Below are 24694 nucleotides of genomic sequence, written 5' to 3'. Positions count from 1 at the left end.
ACCCACCTCAAAACATAGGTCCTCCCTGGCCAATGGGCTACTTACAGCCAGGCATAGTCCACCCAAATAGGGAGGATTCCTTAGTCACCTTACTTCCTCATCTTCCCCCTTTATTTTATTTTATTTTATTTTATTTTTTTATTTATGATAGTCAGAGAGAGAGAGAGAGAGAGAGGCAGAGACACAGGCAGAGGGAGAAGCAGGCTCCATGCGCCGGAGCCCGATGTGGGATTCGATCCCGGGTCTCCAGGATCGCGCCCTGGGCCAAAGGCAGGCGCCAACCCGCTGCGCCACCCAGGGATCCCCTCATCTTCCCCCTTTAAAAACAGACTCCTAACTCTGGGAAACTGAACAACAGGTGGCAGAAAGGGAGGTGGGCGGGGGTGGGGGTGACTGGGTGATGGGCACTGGCGGGGGGGGGGGAGCACTTGATGGGATGAGCACTGGGTGTTATGCTATATGTTGGCAAATTGAACTCCAATAAAAAAAAAAAAAGAACTATTCTGTCTAGAGACAGAATAAAAAAATAAAAAACAAGTGAAGGGCATAATCCTTCAACTGATGTTGAATAGGGCTGGTGGGGGTGGCGGTGGAGGGTGGCTATGATGGAGACTACTAGGACAACAGATGAAATTTGAACATTGACTGTGAGCTAAATGGTAGTATTCCATCACAGTTAAATTTCCTAATTTTTTTCTTAATTGCACTGTGATTTTATAGGAAAATTTTCTCCTTCTTAAGAAACACAAACTAGGGATAAATAGGAAAAAATGAATGGATGAATGGATGAAGGGATGGATGATGCATACATCAATCAATCAATCGACTGACTGGCCTAGTGAAAAAATTTGAAAACTGTCAAGTGAAACAGAAACCTCACTGATGTCAGTGTTTAGAAGAACAATAAGTAATTAGTAATCAGATGTGTCAAAGACAGAACCATATGCAATAAGAAATAAATCAATAAAAATTGCAACATCTCCTATGTAAGCCCTAACAATATATTATTCATTCAATAAACAAAATGAATAAACATTTAAGTTGAAATGTAAAGATTTATTGAACTAAAAGCTCTTGTAATTGGTTTCATTGTTAATAGATGTTATATTAGAAATATGCTATGACATCATGTCAATTTTAAGTTAAAAAAATAATTGGAGGATTTTAACCGTAAAATAGTCCACAGAAATCAAATTCCAGGTATAGGTTGATGATTTAAATCTTTAGTCACTGTCCTTAAAAATCTTAATTTTTAAACTGAAGCACTAATAAAAAAATATGATACAACTAAATAAATATAAATATAAATATAAATATAAATATAAATATAAATAAAAACATCCCCCAGCCACTGCCTGGAGGCAGACCACCTGCCCACCTTCTGGTGGCTTCCATAAATTTCCATCTCCTTTGTTCTGCCTCCAGTGAATTCTTTCACCTCCGGTGCCACCAGCTTCCACCGATTGTCACCTCACATTTGGGGGGCCCCCATCCCATCAAAAGACACCCAATTCAGGTACCACATTCTTGACCCTTCTTCTCTGGTCCCTGCTGCCCCAGACAGAGATAACCTCCCTGGATAACCTCCTGCCTGTGCTCATCTCTGAGACTCGACCCATCTTCCCAGGTCGGCCCTATCTCCCCCACAACCTCGCTCTGCACCCCGCAATCAGTAACCTCTGTTGGCTGCAATAACTAGTCCTTCCTGACTTTGGCCCAGAGGATACCTGCAGGCGGGCTCTTTAAGCCTGGCTTTTGATAGAAAGGCACCTCAGGGTAATTGGCATAAGCAAAGAACACAAAAGTAAATTACTCCTAGAAATGACAAATATTTACATCATAACTTCAGGCAATATTGAATCTTACTATCTCTTTGCATGGACTTGGACAAAAGGGCCTGCCTTTTGCATTCTGACCTTCTGGTATTGATCCAACATAGAGATGGAAGGAGGAGTTCTGAGTTTTTAACTCCAGATCTGCTAATTCACCTGCTGTGCGACCATGCAACAGTTACCGCGCATCTCTGAGCCTAGGCTTCCTCACCTGGAAAATCAAATTAAGGATAATACTTCATGTAGGGTTGTTGTGAGGACTAAACGAAATAATATATGTTAAGGGTATTGGGCATAGCACTCGGCACAGAGTGAGTGTTCAACCAACGTTAGGGGAGAATAACCTGGCTACATGTTAAAGCTATTTTCTAGCTCTTTAAAAAAATCTGAAAGCACTCACATTAGATTTTTTGTTGCTTGTATTTTTATTCTGAAAGGTTCAAGTGGAAAATAGACAAACTATCCAATTATATAAAGAACCAATTTTCACATCCGGTTAGTCCATCCCCAATTCCTCTAGGGCTACCTACTCAGGCTTCTCCCTTTTGTTATTTTTTCCCTCCTGCCACTTGCATTTTTTAACCGGATTTTCTTTTACTATAAAGACAATGCATCCGTTTTAAAACTTTTAAGGTAGAAAGAGGTATAAAATGAAAAATGAATTTTTCTCTTCCATCACTGACTTCCTATTCTTTTTTTTCCCCTGAGATAATCACTATCTCTATCAAATTCTTACGAATCTTCAAGCTTCTGAATATATATTCCATACCAATAAGGTCATACTACAATACCCCCTGCACCTTGCCTTTTCATTTAACACAATAGTATGTCATATAACAAAAGATACAGATCCACCATGGCATTTTTAGTCCTTTGCTTAAATGTGACATGCTTTATTTGAGTTCCCCGATTGGTGGATATTTATTTGTGATTCTTGTTTATATAAATAGCAGTGTTTTCTATGCTTTTGTACGCATGTCTTGACACCCTTTGGCAAGAATATGGGTAAGACAAATTTCTAGAAATGCCTACTATTAGGCCAAAGGGTCGATGCATTTTTAATTTGAATAGATATTGCCAAACTGTTCCCCTATGGGGTAGAACCAGATTGCGCTCTGATCTCTCAGTGGAGCATGACACTATCTGCTCTCCTGTAACCTTTCACCAAATGTATTATCCACGTTTTGAACTGCATTAATCTGATAGATGAAAAATTATTATCTCTTTGTTGTTTGAACTTTCTTCTTTTTAATTAAGAGTGAAATTGAGCATTTTTCACCTACTCATTGGACATTTGTATTTTTATAAACTACTTGTCGAAACATTTGCCCATTTTCCTGTTTTTTTTTTATGACTCTAAGTTCTTAGTAAATAACCCACTGTTTGTTGTATGTGGTGCAGCATTATAATTTATAGTGAAAATATTGCTGTCACTAATTATACATTCACATTCATATTTATATATCACACAAAATTATTCCATTTATGCAACCTAAAGTAGAAAATTGAGACTGATTTTATAGTTATAGGAAATGTCTACTCTGGCATTTTATTTTATTTTTTTATTTTTTTAAAGATTTTATTTATTTATTCATGAGAGACAGAGAGAGAGAGAAAGGCAGAGACACAGGCAGAGGAAGAAGCAGGCTCCATGCAGGGAGCCCGATGTGGGACTCCATCCTGGGTCTCCAGGATCACGCCCTGGGCTGAAGGCAGCGCTAAACCGCTGAGCCACCCGGGATGCCCTACCCTAGCATTTTATTATTGTTTGTCATTAAACAAATTAAGTGATACCAACTGACGAACCATTATGTACTATATCCATTCATCCAAGTGTCCCACAGATATATTTATTAGTAATATTTCAGTCTATGTACCACTTTACAAAAATTTACTGTACTAAGGATCAGACCATATGTGCCTTGCCTGGAGAACTGAGTTTTAGAGCTTACTTCTCTTAATATGCCATTTATAATTATTCCAGGGTAGGTATTTAGAGTCATCAAGATATTTGATGAGATGATTCTAGAAGAAACCTGTGATAACCAGAAAGAGTTGACAGGAGAAGAATGAAGCAAGAGGATCACATACTGTTTTGTGAACCATAGTGGGTGATAAAGGCTAACACTAGAAAAAAAAATCACTATTGTCTGACTCCAAAAAATTCCCATTTCCAGTGAGTCATGCCCCAATTAAACTATGAGTGTCTTAGGAATAGAAAATGTATTTTCAGATTCTTTTTTAAAAAATTTATATTGTGAAAAAAAATTTAAAAAAATTTAAAAAAAATTATATTGTGGTAAGATGAAACCTACCTTCTTAACAAAATTTTAAGTGTATAATACATTTTCATGGACTCTGAGTACTAGGTCATATGGCAAAGCTTTAGAGCTTATTCATTCATCTTGTTTAACCAAAACTTTGTACTCATTAATTAGTAATTCCCTATTTCCTCTCTCTTCAGCCCCTGGCAATCACCAAGCCACCCTTTGATTCTGAGTTTGACTATTTTAGACACCTCACACGGGGGGAATCATGTAGTGCTCATCTTTCCATGACTGGCGGATATATTAACATAATATCCTCCAGTTCATTCATGGTTGTCACATACGGCAGAGTTTCCTTATTTTTTAAGGTTGAACAGTATCCCATCACATGTAGGTGCCACACTGTCTTTATTCATCTGTTGACAGACATTTAGCATATTTCCACACGTTGGTTTTTGTGAATAGTGCAACAGTGAACACAGCCTTGCTGATATCTCTTCCAGATCATGATTTCAATTATTTTGGACAAATATCCAGGAATGGGATTGCTAGATTATGTGGTATTTCTATTTTTAGTTTTTTGAGTATCCTGTATATTGTTTTCCACAGTGGCTGCACCATTTTGTGCTCCTACTCAGAGTGTACAAGGGTTCCCTTTCAACCGCATTCTCACCAACAATTGCTGTCATTTATTATTTATTTATTTATTTATTTATTTATTTATTTATTTATATATATTTTTTATAATAGCCACCCTGACAGATGCAAAGAGATATCATTAGCCATTTGATCTCTTCTTTGGAGAAATGTCTATTCAAATTTTTAGTCTATTTTTTCAAATCAGGCTGTTTGTTTTTTGTTTTGTTTTGTTTTGTTTTTACTAATGAGTCTTAGGGGGTTTTGACATACTTTGGAGATAACCTCTTATCAGATATGTGGTTTGCAAATATTTTCTCCCATTCCATAGGTTGCCTTTTCATTTTGTTAATTGTTTCCTTTGCTATGCAGAAGATTTTTAGTTTGAGATGGTTCCACTGTTTCATTTTTGGTTTTGTTGCCAACTAAGTTTCTTTATATGCCCCATAATTAACAATTTCCATTAATATTGGCAGACTAAATATGAGTGTAACAAATTTGTAATTTTTACATAGTGGTTATTAACACCATACAGTAGTTTTAAGTATAAATCAATAATGTCATTATAAATACACTTATTCCCCATTTCTAACTATGCCTGCTAGGTCTCTGATTTATCATTTCTTCACATTCATATCCCTATTATCTCATATTTTATTTAATCCATCAATTCCTAAGAGTTTTTCTTCAACTATTTCTAATCATATAAACAGATTTAGTATTCATTATGTTAATTATCTTTTACAGAAGTGTATTTTGGGGAATAAATATAGACATAGGAAGCAATACAGACCAAAACATGGTTAAAGTGAAGGTCAACATTATCCAACAAAAACCCCATGTTCCCATGTCTATGGAACAGTTTTACGTGCTTTAATCGTGATGAAATGGTCCCTGTTGACCTAATGCTATTAATAAAGTTAACAGATTTGCCTTAAAATTGGTTAAAGTGGTTTTGGAGGTTATCTGCTCACAAAAGTGCAGACAGTTGTGATTCTTCTACTCTTAAGTTTCTCATGTTCCACATATGCTTTGATTTGTGATAAGAACGTGACTTAGAAGACTGTGCAGATCCAGGACTCTGAGAGTGGGGAGATGCCCTCCGCATGAGGTTCCTGGATATGACCCTCTGAAGATTCTTCATGGAAGACCCTGCAGCCCTGGTGATCACCCAGGGATGATCCAGGGCCTGCCCGGCTGACATGCGATGACTAGCCTCCAAAATAAGTAGTTTGTCTATAAAGTCCTTCGCCAAGTGGGAAATATTTGGCCAAGGCTGGGAAGGAAAAATAAATAAAATAGAATAAAATAAATATATAAAGTAAAAATGCACAAACACACATAGAGAATCATCTTCTTAATTACATAGATCAATGCATATCAAATCCAAAAGACTTTTTTAAAAAGTTAAATACTGTATCATTAAATATACAGGGAATCGGAAAATCCACTTTTGAGAGCCAAAAAAAAAAAAAAAAAACCACTCTATTTGGCAAAAGGAAAAAACAAACACAAATTGTCTTCCAAACTCTCTGTTCCCGAATGAGAATGAGAATTCCTTTCCAGAAATCTGTCCAGCATGCTTCAATTAGCAGTGTGAGTTCCCACATCACATTGACGTGGGCTGGACGAGGCAAAGTAGCTGTGGTCCAGACAGTACAGCAGAATCGGGTTTGTATTTACCTCTCTGGTCATCTCAGAGAGTTCCCAGGACTCTGAGAACGAGCTAGACTGGGAAGTGGAATGGATAGAGAAATCGTCAACTTTTTCTCTCCCTTTAAAAACTTATTCCAGACTTAGGACGCCTCCATCTCCACGGCCACCAGAGAAAAAGGGTAAAACATAAGGGGCACTTGAGTGAAGAACCTTCCTGCAGTGCATTTCCTCAACACACACTCAGAGCCCTCATTACTCCCAATCAGTTAGCTACAATACAATACAATTGGGATTGGTCATGTGGTAGAGAGGCTGCAGGGTGCCATGTGTACAACCAGCTACTTGATGTTTCAGGGATTCATTCTGGCAATATTTACAGAGTTTGCACACACTTTACAATAGCAGCAATTCATAGTGACTTTTGTGAGGATGGAGACAAGAGAGCTGTTGTTTTACACTTGTTTTCTGCATTATCTATCAATACATACCATAGACCTAGGGGGAAAAAAGAAACTGTAGTTTTGTATCCGTTGTCATCTACCAAGGAGAAACATTGGGAAAATTGCCAGTATAGTCACTGTATCTCGAACAATAATTTCTGGTTGACAGGAGTTTTTTAAAAATTGCATCTCCCAAGAAGGATAAGGAAATCCTTACAACCTATTGTCTTTGCCCTCATGTAAGAAAAAATCAGACTCAATGCAGATGTCACACTCTCGATCTCTTAACACTCTATTGGCCTGGAATTTGAATCAAAAGAAACCAGTAAAGCAATTGCTCCTTTTTTTTTCCCTTCAGCTTATTTAGGTAAATGAGATATGAGAAATATTTATCTCCAAAATAAAAGGCATGAAATAAATGGACACATTTGCCAAATACTCAAACACAGGGAAAATAAAATGTAAACACTACATGTCTAGACAAAGTACGTCAGTGGCTGACACTCACAATGGCATATCCTCTGCTTTGGCTAGACATCTATTTGGCTCTGGATCCAGACACATTTATCTAGGCTCAAGGTTAAATTAGATGTCCCCAATGGAACATTATAAGACAAGCAACTGAATATTTCTGGAAAATATAGAATATGTGTAGTGAGATTTATGAAGAGCTCATTATGATGACCCCAAATGAATATATACCTAAAATGCAGTTGCAGAAAATAAGGCAACATTGAAAAGTTCTTTAGCCAAAGTGCATTTTTCAAAGATGAGTTATAAATTACAGGATTCCTGAGCCATAAAGAACAGCTAGAGAGCACCTGAGAGTCAATTACATATTACACGGTAGAAAATGACAGGTATAGAAAAAAATGTCAGAACTATCTATTTTTAGCTTCTTGATCTAAAATTTATTTTTGTCTATGTTGTATAAAGTATAAAATAAATTAACATACATATCTATTTTATAAATGAATAAAAATTGAGAATTGAGTGTGCATGTTCACATCATAATTTTTTGACTAATAGTGCTGTATGACGAGAAATGATTTAGAGGGGCGCCTGGCTGGCTCAGTCAGTAGAGTATGTGACTCTTGATCTTGGGGTTGTGAAGTTGAGCCCCACACTGAGCATAGAGATTACTTTTTAAAAAAATGATTTGGAGACCAAACATTGAATTAAATTCTTATCTTGGACTCTCACTTGATGACATCATTCAGTCCCTTTACCAGCCTGGACATCCACCTTGCCATTTCCACTTTTTGCCTAGAAAATTCCTCTGTTTTGCTTTGCTCAGGAATCTCAAAGAGACATTGCCATCAATCAGCCTATCAACCATTAGTCAGCCTGTCGACCCATCTTAAGGCGGAAAAAGTCTGGGATGAGGCAAGTGGATCTGGACTACACAGGCTGTCCAGCCCTATACAGCTCTAACATAGGGTCTCAGTCTCCTCATCAAAAAAAAAAAAAAAAAGAAAAGAAAAAATGGAGACCATATCTCTCTCACAAGATTGCTATTACAACCAAATTAGATCAAGTATGTGAAAAATGGTTTTCAAAATATAAAATATCATGTAAGTCTTTGTTCCTCTTGTTCTTGTTACTATTAAACCATAATATAGTTCTTTCTTCAGTTCTTTTGTGGACACATCCACCTACTATATTCAGAGAACTGGAAGAAGAAAACTATCCAAAACTTCTCATACTGATTCTACTTACTGTTATCATGATAAATGTGTGTCCTCAAAAACAAGTTCTGCGTTAAGAGGTAATGAACCAAGTGGAAAGAAAGGTAGCAAGACATCCAGATGGCTAACAGACACATGAAAAGATGCTCAACATCACTCATAATCAGGAGAATACAAATCAAAACTATAATGAGATATCTGTGAGAATGGCTAAAATGAACAACACAGGAAACAACAGATATTGGTGAGGATGTGAACCCTCTTACACTGTTGGGGGGAACACAAACTGGTATGGCCCCTCTAGGAAACAGTATTGGGGCTCCCCAGAAAGTTCAAAACAGAACTACCCTACAACCTGGCAGGCTCACTACTAGGTATTTGCCCAAAGGATACAAAATTACTGATCCAAAGGGATATATGCATCCCAATGTTTATAGCAGCATTATCAACAATAGCCAAATTATGGCAAGAAGCAAAGTGTCCATTGACTGATGAATGGACAAAGAATATTACTCAGTCATCGAAAAGAATGTATCTTGCCATTTGCAACAACATGGATGGAGCCAGAGTGTATTGTGCTAAATGAAATAAGTCAGTTATAGAACCACAATTACCATATGATTCCACTCATATGTGGAATTTAAGAAACAAAACAGATGAATGTCAGGGGGGGAAGGGACAAATAATAAGAGACTCTTAACTATAGAGAAGCAACTGAGGATTATGGGGGGGGTGGGGAATGGGTTAAATAAGTGATGGGAATTAAGGAGGGCACTTGACAGGATGAGCACTGAGTGTAATATGTAAATGATGAATCACTAATTCTATTCCTGAAACTAATATTATACTATATTTTAACTAACTGGAATTTAAATCAAAACTTGAAATTACAAAAAAAAAAGAAAGAAAGAGAAAGAAGAAAGAAAAAGAAAGAAAGAAAGAAAGAAAGAAAGAAAGAAAGAAAGAAAGAAAGAAGAAAGAAAGAAAGAAGAAAGAAAGAAAGAAGAAAGAAAGGAAGGAAGGTAGCACTTTCTTTTATTCTGAGGTCATTCAGTTAATTTAGTGACAAGCAAACTGTAATATTTATGAACAATTCAGTCCTTCTTTATTCCCTTTGCTCTTTCTTCCTTTCCTCATCTGGTTCTTTGCCTATTTGTCTATTCTCTCCAATAGAAATTGATTAAACTGTATAAAACAAAAATAACAAAAAGAAGGTACAAACTGAAATTTAATACTAGCAGTTGCACTATCTATTCACTTTGGAAGAATAAAGGGAACTTAGAGGAATGGTATTTTATGTTCTATTGGTCTTCATTCTTTCACCTTTAAGCAGAGAAGTAAGGAATGATGTTAGTTTTTTGCATTCTAATTTCTTGATGAATAATTCCTCCTAATGTAGTTCGATTGCAGAAATGATTGTAAAGAATCAGTAGTAAGTCATTATTAAGAAGCTAGATACTAACACACACACACACACACCTGCACACACATACACAGCTCCTAAAATTCTAGATGCAACATCTCATAATTTAAGTATTGTAATTAACATTAAAATTTGCTAAATATAGAGCTTAATGAAATACAGGGTAATAATTATTGATGGATTTAATTATAGTTTTCAGAAAACTACAAATATCTGTTTTTAAGTAGATGGATAAGCTACCATTCAAATCCCTGGACTAAGAGCACTCAAAGTAGAATTTATCTCCTTAAAAATAGTAGCACTTAGTGGTGCCTGGCTAGCTCTGTCAGAAAAGCATATGCCTTTTGCTCTTGGCATTGTGAGTTCGAGCCCCTCATTGGGTATAGAGATCACTAAAATAAATAAATAAATAAATAAATACATACATACATACCTTTTTAAAATTTGTTTTATAGAATATTTATTCAAAACTTCTACTGAGGGCACCTGGGTAGTTCAGTCAGTTAAGCATCCAATTCTTGGTTTCAGCTCAGGTCATGATCTCAGGGTCCTGGGATCAAGCCCTGTGTCAGGCTTTGCACTCAGCACATAGTCTGCTGGAGATTATCACCCTCTCCCTCTCCCTCTGCTCCTCTCCTGATCACCCTCTTTCTCTAGAATAAATAAATCAAATCCTTAAGGAAAAAAAAAACACTTCTACTGATGACAATTCTCTAACTAGCATTTTTCTTCCTTAAACTTCAGTGACCAACCTTGGTAGGATTTCACTTAAGCTTTGCAATTAAATTTTATGTAAATGTGCCCAAAAGTACCAATTAACTTTCCATGATTTTATTAGTCGTAGACCAGAAAAAAAATCACTCTTCCTCATGTCAGAAAGCAGGAGATTCTATCATCTTTATATTATAAATACTTAAAATTTAAAATGTTTTCTCCCCAATCTAAAAGCAGACTTTAAATTGTTTTATCTTTGCCAAAGTTAAAACTGTTCAAAGACAGAGCTAATTGCGTCAGAATGCTTTATCTATGGTGGCATTTGTAAACCCTGGAAAAAGTCAGGAGATATATGCAAGTTATTACAAGTAACATCTAATTAAAAATGGAAAAAGAATCAATCCTATACCAGGCTCACAAAAAGAATATTTTTGTGAGTTAAGGAGTTCCTGACAGGAGAGAAGTGATGCTTCCAGTTTTTCTTATAAGGAAAACAGTGGAATTTAGAGGATTGTACAGTGTAATTTGCTTGAGTACCTATCACATTTTGAAACACTCAAGGTTAAAAAGAGATGTGTTCAGTTTTTAAATAAATATATATATATATATATATATATAAATAGTAGAAGAACATAAGATGAGAAACTGAATTAGTCTTTGAAATCTAAATCAATAGTTGATTTATTGTCCCATATATAATATATATTAGAACCAGTTCCTATTTTAAATCTCATAAACCAGAACACAAGCATAACATTAAATTTTGATATTTGTAGGTTGGCAAAAACGTCATGCAAATAGTTATTTTCTCTTCAACTCCATGAATTCCGTTGATGATATCAAGGTCAAAAAGTGCAACATAATCAAGGAAACAGATAACTACTTTACACTCTTATAAACTACCCGTTATACCAAGGGTAACATTTATACAGCCAAAATGAAATGCACATGGTTTCAATGCCAAGAAACACTCACTTGGATTGTGTTTAAGGGAAGAAAATATACTTGTACAATTTAAGTCAGAGAAGAGATGAAGAAAGTGATAAAAAGAAAATGAGGTGCATTTGATGTATGTGCAAGATGTGAAATGAAGGATTTTATAACCATTAAAAGTATTTTCTGTAAAACAACTTTCAAAGTAAAAATTTCACTTCAAAAGTTGAGCACCACATTTTTGTGAGCATAAGTTTTTAAGAACTAAACCACAGGAATGGGAACCAAATTACAAGAATTATGGCCTAACTGAAATGTGGTTCATTTCATTATTGAAATTCTAGTCATGATGGAAAGAGGATAAAAGAGAATCAAAGAGCCAAATCTTTTGTTCTCCTTTCCCTTTTTCCTACTTAATAATCTCAATGGAAAAGAAATACAGCAGAGAAAAAATAAGAGAAATTAATGGGGATGAGGATATAGAAAGAAAATTGGGGTCATGGCTGGTGAGCAAAATCCATCAGATATGTTACTTCTAAGTCAAGGCATCAATAAACTTTTTCCTACCAGTAGGGCAATCATAGGTGAATCTAAGTACATGGGGACCATTTTCTATTAATATCCATGTGGGATTTCTTAAAAATGTTTTTAATACCATTGTTTATCTTTGCCAGCTGGCTAATATGGTTACAAGACTCATTTTATTATCAATTTTTTTCACATCAAAAAAGATTCCTGTGATATAGTGCAATATAATTAGACAATAATACAATTCCCAACTCCTTGGCAAGAATGTGTAATTAATTTATCATTAGCATTAAAATGTTAACACCTCACTTTTCACACTTTCCACTTAAAAGGTGATAAAGGTATACTTGGCCTATACATAGGCCTTCATATATATATGAAGATACTGGTTATATATAGGCCTATATACTGGCCTATATATATATTTATATATAAATATAAAGATATATATATATGTATTTATAACTAGTAACTTAGTTAAGTAAAATTAAAACTTGTAGTCCCACTGTTTCCCACATTAATAGTAATAGTAACAGAAATAGCTAACACATATATAGTGCCATGTACTAATATCTGAAACTATTCTAAGCACTGGACATTTTTAAGCTCATTTGATCTTCACAACAATGCTGTGAGTAAACACTGTCATTATTACTATTTTACAAATAAAGAAACCGAGATACAGAGAAATTAAGAAATGTACCCAAAGTCACACAGTTAGTAAAAGGCAGAGCTGAGAATGGATCCAGCCAGCATTGCTCCAGCCCTTAACCACGACACTACACTGTTTTACAAAATACCCACATAAATATACACTCATCTGCCCAAATGCTCTAAAACTGTTCATTTTTACTACATATTCCCTTTTACGTGTTTTTGCATATGTTGTTCTGTCTACTTGGAATGTGTCAATCTCCCTTGCAGAAACTCCTCCCTTTCCTCCAAGACACAGCACAAATGTCCTCTCCTTCAGGAAATCTGACTCAAATTTCCTAAGCAGTAAGACTGTCTTCCCTTGTTCCATGGACTTTGCACCTCTGCTCCTTCATGTAGCAGAGCACTTACATTTGAAAACATACATAAAAATCCTTGGTCTCTCAGGCACCTGGGTGGCTAAAGGATCCAACTCTTGATTTTGGCTCAGAGCATGATCTGATCATGGTCATGATCATGATCAGAGCATGATCAGGGGTGTTAGATGGAGCCCTGAGCTGGGCTCCCTGCTCAGCAGGGAGTCTGCTTGAGATTCTCTGTCCCCTTTGGCCTCTCACCCTGTTCATACTCTCTCTCATTCACATAAATAAATAACTCTTCAAAAAAAAAAAAAAAAGAGTACTTGGTCCCTCAGACAAGACCACTTGGTTCCAAAGAACAAGGACACAGGGACACCGAGCATTTTCATGTGGATGTGAATATTCCCAGAGCTATCCACAACTCCTGGCCAGAGGAAGGCCCGACAAGGAGGGTGGAGAGCACACAAGGAGGCTTTCCGACAGTCTCTGGGAGAATTATGGATGAGTCTTTTACTTACTATCTCCAGCATGAGCCCTGCTGCCAAGCTGAAAGCCATCGTGATGGTACTGATGATCCAGTAGCTAAGTAAAGGCCTCCCTCACACAGGAGACAGGATTTCTCTTTTCTTCACCAGGTGCTCAGTCTTTCTACCCTGGTTGCCTCCTGGCCATTGCAAGAAGTGACTGAAAAGGGGAACTCCTACCTCTACCCTGAAAAGCCCAGTGAGTGGAGTAAATGTACCCTTCCAAACCATCCTAACATTCCAGAATGAATTTAATAAATTTAGCAATTGAAGATACTGGTTATCTAAAATCTACCTTGCTATAAATTAAAATTTGAATTCTATGTTCAATGCAGTTATAGTTGAGATATATTTACTCATGTAGTTATAAATCAGCATCTCCCAATAATTTTTTAAAGATTTTATTTATTTATTCATGAGAGACCCAGAGAGAGAGGCAGAGACATAGGCAGAGGGAGAAGCAGACTCCTTGCAGGGAGCCCGATGTGGGACTCGATCCAGGACCCTGGGGATCACACCCTGAGCCAAAGGCAAATGCTCAACCGCTAAGCCACCCAGGCTTCCCAAAATCTCTTAATAATTTTTCAAAAGCAATTATTTGTGTTAAATGCATTCTCTCTGCTTAACTCTTCATGACATCTTATTGGATCTAAGGAGGAAATATGATACAGGCCCAGCCTTCAAAGACCCAACAATGTCTTAGAAAGGTTGCATAAATGTCAAAGCAAAAGAAATTTGTTATAATCCTATACACTATTCAGGAAAGAGAAAGAATAACTAACAAGTGGAATGGTCATCAAAACTCCATGAAGGAATATATTTCACCTAAAATCAAGAAGAATTAAACATTATTATAGCTAATCTTTTGCTTATACATGGATATATATATTATATTTGTTTATACACAGATATAGATATGCATATAATATATTTGCCAAGTGTCTAGCAAAATATTTGCTATATATATATATATTAAACACATTCTTCTTCTTCATCATAGGAGCTACAGCACTTAAATCTCAGGAAGTTTTGTCCTATTTATTGCACTTTTCCACCTGACTTTTAGAGAAAAGAAGTGATTCACGCAATGTGTCATACTTGGAATTTTATTTATAAACAAAGGGACTTTAAAAAGCACCCCACATTTATTATCTTACAGTTCTGCAGGTCAGAAGGGGTCTGACAAGCTAAAATCAAGGTATCAGCAGAGCTGCCTCCTAGAGGCTCCAGGGGAGAGTTCTTTCCTTCCCTTTCCTGTGTCTAGTGACTGCACGCATTCCTTGGTGCGCGACCTCTTCTTCCATCTCCAAAGCACATCACTCCAATCTATGTTCCCTTCATCACATCTCCTCTTTCTATCTTTGACACTCCAGCCTTCCTATTGTAAGGATCCTTGTGATCACCTTGGCTTCATCCAGATAATCCAGGATAATCTCTCCATCTCAAGATCCTTAGTCTCATTTGCAAATTCTTTTTTGCCACAGAGGGTAGCACATCTACTGACTCTGAGTATTAGTGTATGGACTTTGGGGGGCTATTATTCTGTCTACCACACCTATGCTTCCAGAATCAATGGTCACCCTAGTATTTAAATAAAATTGGTGCATTTAGAAATTACTTTGCTTGCTGATAAATGGTAGGAATACAATAATACGATGACAGAGAAAACATGATGATACACTTTTCTATGTCTACTAATCTATGTTTCTATGTCTACTATCTTGTTTTATGGATTGAATATTTGTGTCCCTCTGAAATTCATATGTTGAAGCTCTAATCCTTGTATCACTATATTTAAAGAAGAGGGCTCCACAGAAGTAATCAAGGTTTTAAATGAGGTCATAAGGGTAGGATCCTGATCTGATAGGATTTGTGCCCTTTTAAGAGATACCAGAGAGTTCCCTCTCTGTGTCCCTCTCTGCCTCTCCCTACCCCACCTCTCTCTCTCTACACACAGAGGTCATAAGATCACACCATGAGATACCAGCTGCCTACAAGCCAAGGGAAGAGGCCTCTTCATGAAACCTACCTTGTTGGAAACTTGATCTTGGACTTCGAAGCCCCTAGAACTGTGAGAAATAAATTTCTGTTGCTTAAGTCATCCAGTCTGTGGTATTTCACAGCAGCTTGAGCTGACTAATTCACTTAGTTTGTGTCTTGTAAAAGAATGTGAATATGATGGACATAGGTGCCTGACAAACACAGGAAAGAAAGCCAATGGGATATAAACCCAGTAATGTATTTCACAATCTGGCAATCTGCGTTGCATGTTGTCTGAGGCTACAAACAGGCATCTCCTCAACAAGTGGAGGGTGCCACTATGGAGACAATGTCAATGCTCCATCCGGATTCTGAGCCCCTCTTTTCTGTATGTACACACACACCCTTCCTTTGGAGTATTTTGCTTCTAAAACCCAAAACCTTGCTTTTTTTCAATGGCCGTGCTGTGGCTCCTGGAGCTACTTGCCTTTGATCCTCAGAAAATGTAAAAATATACCACCAGCTCCCCACCACCATCACCCTCACTGACTAACAGAGAGAGGTAGGTGTGAAAATCCAGCTCACCTGGGTTGGAAGAATGTTAAAGAATTCTTCCCTGCAAGATGAGGCTGACCTTTATGGCTTAGTCCTCCTCACCTTCTCAGTCCTGCTTGCCCCACTCCCTGACCTGTCTCCCTGGGAGTTGACTCTTAATAAGTCAGTTGAACATGAAACTTCTTCTCAGGGATTTCTCAGCCTTTTGGGGAATCCAACCCTAGAAACCCTCAGAATTGAAGGACAAACATTATATGGTCTCATTCATTTGAGGAATATAAAAAATAGTGAAAGGGAATAAAGGGGAAAGGAGAAAAAATGAGTGGGAAATAACAGAAAGGGAGACAGAACATGAGAGACTCCTAACTCTGGGAAACAAACTAAGGGTGGTGGAAGGGGAGGTGGGAGGAGGTGCCTGGGTGATGGGCACTGAGGTGGGCACTTGAGGGGATGAGCACTGGGTGTTATTCTATATGTTGGCAAATTGAACACCAATAAAAAATAAATTTATAAAAAAAAATAAACCCTCAGAATTAAACCTGATGAAAGGACTTTTTAAACAATATATTGCTCATTATTTTTGCACATTAAAAAAGCAATAGCAATATCCAGTCCACACACGGCCCAATAAAGCACACCTCCGGTACTTAGACTGTGTGTGGTCTCCTTCCACATTGAAGCTGGGCTAGCCTAAGGCTCACAGAACTCACAATAGAATGAGACAGAGGTAATGCTGTGCCATTTCCAAACACAGCCTTGAAAAGCACTGGCAACTTCCATTGTCTCCCTCTTGGAATACTCCCTTCTGCAAGGCCTAAACTACCATGTAAAACTACTACTACTCCACTGGAAAGATGCTATGAAGAATCCCCCAGGGAGAGAAGGCCCTATGAAGCAAAGAGAGAGGAAGGTGAATAAGGCCTGATGGTTCTGGTGACCTAGTTGACCCCAGATTTTCAGCCACCCCCACCAAGATATCAGACATTTGAAGGACCATAGGGACATTATCTCAATCAAGGCCCCATGACTGCAATTCCATCCCACATCACGTAGGACGGAAGAGTCACTGAGCTATAATCAAAACAGAAATATGAATTCTTTGTAAATAAATGAACAACAGAAACAGAAAGATATTTGAACTATAAAGAAAAAAACCAAAATGATCTATAATCCCCACACCAGGAAAGAAGTTCTGCTAGCATCTTACTGTATTTCTTTTAAGCCTTTTTCCTATGCATACATTTTTCCACATGATTGTGACATTCTCTATATAGTTCTGCCTTTTTTTTTTTTTTTTACACTTGGTAGCATACTGTGAACATTTTCCAACATCCTTACAATTTTTAAGCAGGCATAATTTAGGGACTATCATACTTGATCATGTGGATGTTCCATAATTTACTCAAACGTTCTTTTAGGGTTTTTTAAAATGTTCCACTTCTGTAACTGTAGCTCAGATGAGCATCTTTATACTGAAACCTTTGTTGCATCTGGAATTATTTCCTTAGATTCTAGAAGTACAAGGGTGCCTGGGTGGCTCAATGGGATGGACAGCTACCATCGGTTGAGGTCATGATCTCAGTGGGTCCTAGGATTAAGTCCAAAAAGGGGTTCCCTGCTTAGTGGAGAGTCACAAATTATATTTCTAAGAATAGAATTGTGCTCTCTCTGTCTCTCAAAAAAATAAATAAAATCTTTTTTAAAAAAAGATTCAAACAAGTGGAATTACTAGATCAAAATATATAAACTTTTAAAAGTTCTAGATATATATTTTAAAATTGCATCCTAAGAAATCTGTAAAATCTGCCCTCAATCATCAGTAAATGAGATGGTTCATCTCTTAGTACTCAGCAGCAATAAACAAAGTTGAAGGGGTTTTCTTTTATCTTTATCAATTTGAAAAATTTTTTAAACAAGACTTTGTTTTCATTTGTATTTTTTGGTTATTAGGGAGGCTGGACATCTTTCCAACTTTTAATAAAATGGTACTGCATTATCTGTGAATCCTCACCATCCTTTCCCACTTCCCTACGTAAGTCTTAGTTCTCAATCACCAATTTGGAGGAGTTTTTTAAAATGCATACATATACAATAAGATATTAAAGCTTTGTCAAAGCACAGAATATATAATGTTTAAATTAACTTATATAGATTTAAATTAAAAGTTATTTAGCTTTTGATTTTGCTTAAGATGTTAAATATATAGACGTTATACCTTAAGTAGATATCATCAAACTGTCAAAAATTTCCTTCATGAGACAAAGAACCCTTTCATAGTTCAACATACACTATATTTGGTCACTTGCTGAACATGAAATGAATTTCCCCTTTTGTCAGGCTTCCTACACACAAGCATTCACAACTTCCCTTCTCTACCCCAAAAAAACAAGAAGTGAACACATTCATAAACACCGGGAGTTCCAAGTTTAAAGAGTGGATAAATATTTTACACAAGCTACGAGATTAAACATTTCCTACCAAGGAGACACTACATTACAAAAAGGGCTTGGATCACCTAGATTCAAGGCAGAAAATCTCTCACCAAACACCCAAGGGTCATGCTGAGCTTCTGAGTACACATCAGCCTACTCAGCTGATAGAAGAAAAACTACAAACTCACTTGTCTACTTAATTATCAGTGTCATATGCTAACCACAGACAACTCAGTAATCCAGGCCTTTGCTACCTTGAGACCAAGAGCTCTCAGCCAGGGGTGATTTTGCCCCCATGGGGGACATTTAACAATGTCTGGAGACAATTTTTGTTGTCGCAACTTGAGGAAGGTGTTGAATCTAGTGTATTTACTAGATATCCAGTACATACCAGTATCTACCAGTAGCATATGGGGGCTGGCGTGGAGACCCACCCAGTATGCCATTAAACATCCTGCAATGCCAAGGACAGCCCCATTCCCATCCCATCCCCTCCCCTCCCTGTAAAGAATCATCTGGTATCTCTCCTGCCCCACACAAACTTACTGCATGGCTCTGGGCATGCCATACACCCTCCAGGACTTGTAATAAATTAATAAATCCTGGGTTTTTTCAAAGTTAAAAAAAAAAAAAAAGAATCATCCAGCCATAAATGTCAATAGTGCTGAGGTTGAGAAACTACACTAGGTTAACTCAATAGGAATAAAATTATTTCTTACCTCTCCCGTATAATTATATTTGCCTTTCAGAATCTTCCTGTAAAGTCTTGTATGGCTTTCATCATCAAAAGGCAGGACTCCACTAAGTAAAACATACGTGATTACACCAAGAGCCCACATGTCCACTGCACTGGTATAAGGTTTCCTTAGCAAAATCTCAGGGGCTACATACTCTGGGGTCCCACAGAGTGTCCTCATTGTCCAGTCTCCACTTTTGTTCCCAGAATGTGCCAAACCAAAATCTGTGATTAAAATCTTTGACTCGGCACCCGGATGATAATATAAGAGATTTTCAGGTTTTAGGTCCCTGTGGGTTATTCGCAATGCATGCAGATACCTGATACCATCAGCAACCATCTGGAGAATTCTGACAGCATCGTGCTCTGTAAAGGATCCCTGAGTCATGAGTCGGTCAAAGAGCTCTCCTCCAGTAGCCAACTCCATCACCATGTAAACTCGATCCTGGGCCTCAAAGATCTCCACGAGCTGAACAATGTACTGGTGGCTCACCCGCCTCAGGATGGTGAGCTCTGAATCACACGCTTCTCGGCCTTCCCTCACTCTGGTTTCCACCACTTTTATTGCAAAAGGTTTCTTGGTGGTCTTCTGCTCCACCCTGACAACCTTGCTGAAATTGCCTGTCCCAATAAGAGCCTTGATGTCGTATCTATTGGGAAGAAAAGCCAAATCTGTTATCCTCTGAAGTGATGTTTCTTAAAAACTATCTGAGTTGGTGCTTTATATCATCTTTTCATCTTTACATCTCCCTATCTGATTCTTTTGCTCGCTATTGCTTAATTATATTTATTATATTTGAAAGACCCCCCAGATTCATCTTTGAAATGGAGGTAAGCAATGTTAAAGCAATCAGTTGGCAGAAAGATAACTATTAAGACAACCATCTTAATAACAGCAGCTACCATTTGATTAGATATTTATTGTATGCCAGAAAATTTACTTTTAAAAAAAATTACTTTTTAAAAAAATTTACTTAGTAAAAAAATTTTTTTAATTACTTTTTTTAAAAATTTACTTTTTAAAAAAAATTCTTAGGATCCCTGGGTGGCTCAGCGGTTTACTGCGCCTGCCTTCAGCCCAGGGGGTAATCCTGGAATCCCAGGATCAAGTCCCAAATAGGGTTCCCTGCATGGAGCCTGCTTCTCCCTCTACCTGTGTCTCTGCCTCTCTCTGTGTGTCTCTCATGAATAAATAAATAAAATCTTTAAAAAAAAAACTCTTCTTACAATGTCCCTATCAGCTAATGTAATACCATCTATCCCCCTTTTTCAGATAAGGAAATGAAGAATAACATAGGTTAAGTGATTTCCCAAGGCCATGTACATGGTAGTTGAAATGGATAGGATTTAAATCCAACCCCTTCAAGTGTGTTTCACCAAAATTCCCTTGAACTTTGGGACAACCTTCTACCATTTTCTTTCCTCCCTCCAGCCCTTGTTTTTACTATTCTGCAACAACAACAACCAACCCAGGTGGAAAGAGTACAGAAAAGAAACCTAGTCCTGTTTATAGCCTCTCATAAGAGGTAGGAAATCATATCAAAAGACAGGGCACAAAGAGTCTTCTTCAGGTTACTTGATTGTGAGCGCACAAGCCCTATTGTGCCCACGATAGCAACCTTGACAGATGATCACTGATAAACACGTCTGATAGGGGTGGTGTTTGAGCCACCATTTCCTCCCAGCTTATTCCCTACACTTACACTTTCTACCCAAGAAACAGAATTTTACCAGGGTATACACGTTAATGTGTAAAGTCATTATCTCTCAGCTAGTATTTCAAAGGCTGGTGATCTTACACTTGAACTATCTGTGTAAACGTCTACGTCAATTTAAGAATTTTATCAAGTTTAACTGCCTATCTGAGAGATGTTGAGAAAGTGCATCACTTAGAATCATGATTTTTACAGCTGGAAAGAATATTAGAGAATGACAGAATCCAACCCCTCATTTTACAAATGAGGGCTCTGAAGATCAGGTTAGCAGATTGATTAAGTTCTAGAGTGAGGATGAGAACCCAGGTCGCCTTATTTTTATCATAATTTGCTGCTCTTCCCCTTTATTAAAACTTCTCCTGGGAGAGGAGGCCAAGGAATGGAGTGTGCTGAGGGGAGTGTGCAGGTAATGCTTTCAACTGCACACTCAGTACCAGAGATTCAAATGCAAATATAAATCTGTGTGGTAAATAGCCTTACTTCTTTTTTGCTGAGTTCATTCTTCCAGTAATTTTCCCCCCTACCTCTCTGTTCCTTATATTTCTATGCTTCCTGAATAAAAATGGCATTTGGCTGCACTGGCTTACAGAAAACAACTTTGTTCTATGCAATGCATTTAATTTTCTGGCCAATTACTTTATCAAAACAGACAGCAATTTACTCATCTTAAATAGATTCTGTTGCCTCTTCTCTTTCCAACTTTGCTTTTTTATTCACGTGCACGCTCAGGTTGATTTTGAAGATAATCACAGGCATTTCAAATGCTACTGCTTTGCAGACCGACCAAAATTTACATTTACCTCTAATGTGGATGAAAGCACTTTGCAAGTACTAATTTTTCACTATGCCTTCAAAACTGCAGGCAAATTCATTTGTTCATGGAATTAATCATCCATTATCAGCTGCATTACCATCTCTGAGGAACTACACTCTTTTGTTTAAATAAAAGGAGCTTTATTCAATGCTGCTAAGGGGCCCTCATATACCAAATACTTGAAAAAAATGCTAGTCATTTGGCATTGAAGGAAACCGTAGGCTTACAGCCAAGATGTAGAGTACTGGAAATAAATGGTTTCAGATTGAACAACAAATGTCCCATAACAAATTCCTGTAAGTGCAGCCTTGCTTGATGGCCATGGATGGTGACTATTTTTATGACTTGAGTGGCTATATCTTGTGCAGCGCCTGGCCCAGAGGGTACAGCAATAAATGTTGAATGAAAGAAACACTCACTAAATACATATTATTTCCAAATTATCACTTATATTTTGAAAACATTAAGGATCAAATCAAGCATTGGAGAAGGCATTTACAAGGCCATTCCATTCCTTCCCCTTCCACTCTTCTGCTCCTACCCACCGCCCGACCCTCAAAGTTAATTTTGTAGGTGGTGCAATTTTACATCATCCTCAGAATTGAAATCATGACTCTAACTTCAGCTGCTACAGACTGGGAATTTTTTGAACACGCATAAAAAAATGAAACATGGAAACAATAATAATATCACAACCTATTTGATAGAAGCAATTATGATGAACGCCCAAGAAGAAAGTGCATATAGTCAGATTTAAATTCTATCATCTCTATTCTGCAAGAGTTATAAATAGAGTCACAATGGAGAAGAAAGACAACAGTCTTTGAGACTCAAGTCTGCCACTGACTTGAACAAGTCACTTTATCATCTGGGGGTTCACTCTTCATCTGGTCAAGAGCCTTGAGTCAGTTGCTAGAGCCCTTACAATGTTGTGACCTTCCCCGTCTATGACCCCTGCACACTCTAAAGAACTGGGACTACCCTGTACATGGAGGTTATGAGAGTGGGTAAGACTAGACCACAGCAGCCTCATTTCTCTGGCTACAGATGACCAGAGATGCCATCTAACCAATTCAGGAGTGTTAAGATTCCTCCCATGTCCATTCTGATTTAGGTACAATTGGATCAGACAACTTTGTTTCCATGCTTAGCAGCTACTGGACTAATCCACAAGGTCTCCTTGTATTAGAAGTTCCCCCGTAGGCCAAGAAGTGGCTCTGCGCAGACTCTATTCACAGCACAGCAGGGAAGTGAGCATACAATTCAAGAGCTGGAAATGTCTCTGAGAAGCCAGATGAGCCACCCACCAAGCCCTGCAGGGTGGAAGAGGATTTCATGATTCTCTTCCTCTGTATGTCTGCCATGATACACTCTGCGGAAGTTATTTTTTCAGACCAACCAACCTATTATCCCTGCTCATTTCGTGCATGGAGGTCAGCTAGGTCTTATGTGCACCTTAGCTCAGTAAAGACTTGATTTGAGACACCTGGGTGACTCAGCGGTTGAGCATCTGCCTTTGACTCAGGGCATGATCCTGCGGTCCCAGGATTGAGTACCACATCAGGCTCCCTGCATGGAGCCTGCTTCTCCCTCTGCCTGTGTCTCTGCCTCTCTCTTTCTGTGTCTCTCATGAATAAATAAATAAAATCTTAAAAAAAAAAAAAAAAGACTTGACTCATGAACTAAGCAGCACAATTTGAATGTATCACTTTAATTATCCTCACAACATTCATATGGGGTAGATATTATGATTATTCCCACTTTACTGAGACCAAAACTGAGGAAGGAGAGAGGCTAAGGAACACTCTGGTCATCCAGACACATGATAAAAGACACAGGAGTGGATCTCAAGTCTGGCTGACTCAAAGCCTTATTTCTATTCTATGAATTACGGTCTCCTCTTCCAGAATGTGGTGAAGATCCTTCACAAACAGGCCTGTCTGGACCCAGCCCCAGCGTATCTGTGGCAAGGCCCCCATCAGCCGTGTAGGGCTTAGGGGGCCCTCTCCTTCCTTCCCCAGCTCTGAAGTCCCAGATTCTCCCTCTTTCCTTGCTCCTGTCCCTCCTCTACTTTCAGTCTGGAATCTTCCCACTCCTCTGCCCTCCCTGCTCAGAGGGTCAAATAGAATCTGCCCCAACACTTGTTTAAAAACCATGAAGAAGACTCTGTCCCAAGACTATCAGGACTGGAGTCCAAGCTATGGCAGCAGGGGAGGGGGGCTGGCTTCAGCCCCGTTGAGACCAGAGGCCAGTTTTCAGCACTGGGCGAGCTAGTAGAAGAAGAGTCCTAGAGGAAGGGCCTGAGGAGGGAGCCGGGTCCGGCAGGTGCTGGCCCAAGGTGGGCAGAGACCGGGAGGAAGCGGGCCCCTGATTGCATTTCAAGGGGAGGGTGCTCCTGTCCTCGGGAAAGACCTTCCTGCAAGACTTTTACATCTCAAAGGGGTTAGAGAAAGAACTTAGGGGCCTCAGGGGCCTTGCATCCCAAAGCAGGCCGCCTGGGGTTTAATCGGGCCTCGGGGGAGGGTTCGGGGGTCCAGAGGGGCGCGGGCTTGGCCTTCCCCGTCCGGGCCCCGCCGCCGGGGCCCTGCACCTTACCTGGCCAGGACGCGGGGGTGGAAGTGGGCGCGGAAGCGGGCCACCTGCATCCTGCGGGCCGCCTCGGCCACCGCCTCGGGCCCGGGGCCCCCGGAGCTGCCGCGGCCCTCGCGCTCCTGCCCACCCGGGACCCGCTCGGGCGCGCCCGGGGTCACCTTGGTGCTGGCGCCGCAGCCCATGCCCGCCGCGCTGGGAAGGGCCGGGCGGGCGGGG

At 38.6% G+C, this 24694-nt stretch overlaps 1 protein-coding gene across 1 annotated transcript; it reads right to left on the bottom strand.

The window, feature by feature from the left end:
- Positions 1-5705: 5705 nt before the first annotated feature.
- Positions 5706-24660, bottom strand: PSKH2 (protein serine kinase H2). The gene is made up of 3 exons (XM_026014267.2): positions 24482-24660; positions 19341-20007; positions 5706-6011 (listed from the first exon to the last, which is right to left on the bottom strand). The coding sequence occupies exons 1-3, from the start codon at positions 24658-24660 to the stop codon at positions 5706-5708; spliced, it is 1152 nt and encodes a 383-aa protein (XP_025870052.2).
- Positions 24661-24694: the final 34 nt, after the last annotated feature.

This window comes from Vulpes vulpes, chromosome 13 (assembly GCF_048418805.1).
Source record: "Vulpes vulpes isolate BD-2025 chromosome 13, VulVul3, whole genome shotgun sequence".
Lineage (NCBI taxonomy): Eukaryota > Metazoa > Chordata > Mammalia > Carnivora > Canidae > Vulpes > Vulpes vulpes.
Note: the sequence above shows the minus strand (reverse complement) of the source record. Positions and strands in the feature narration are given on the sequence as shown.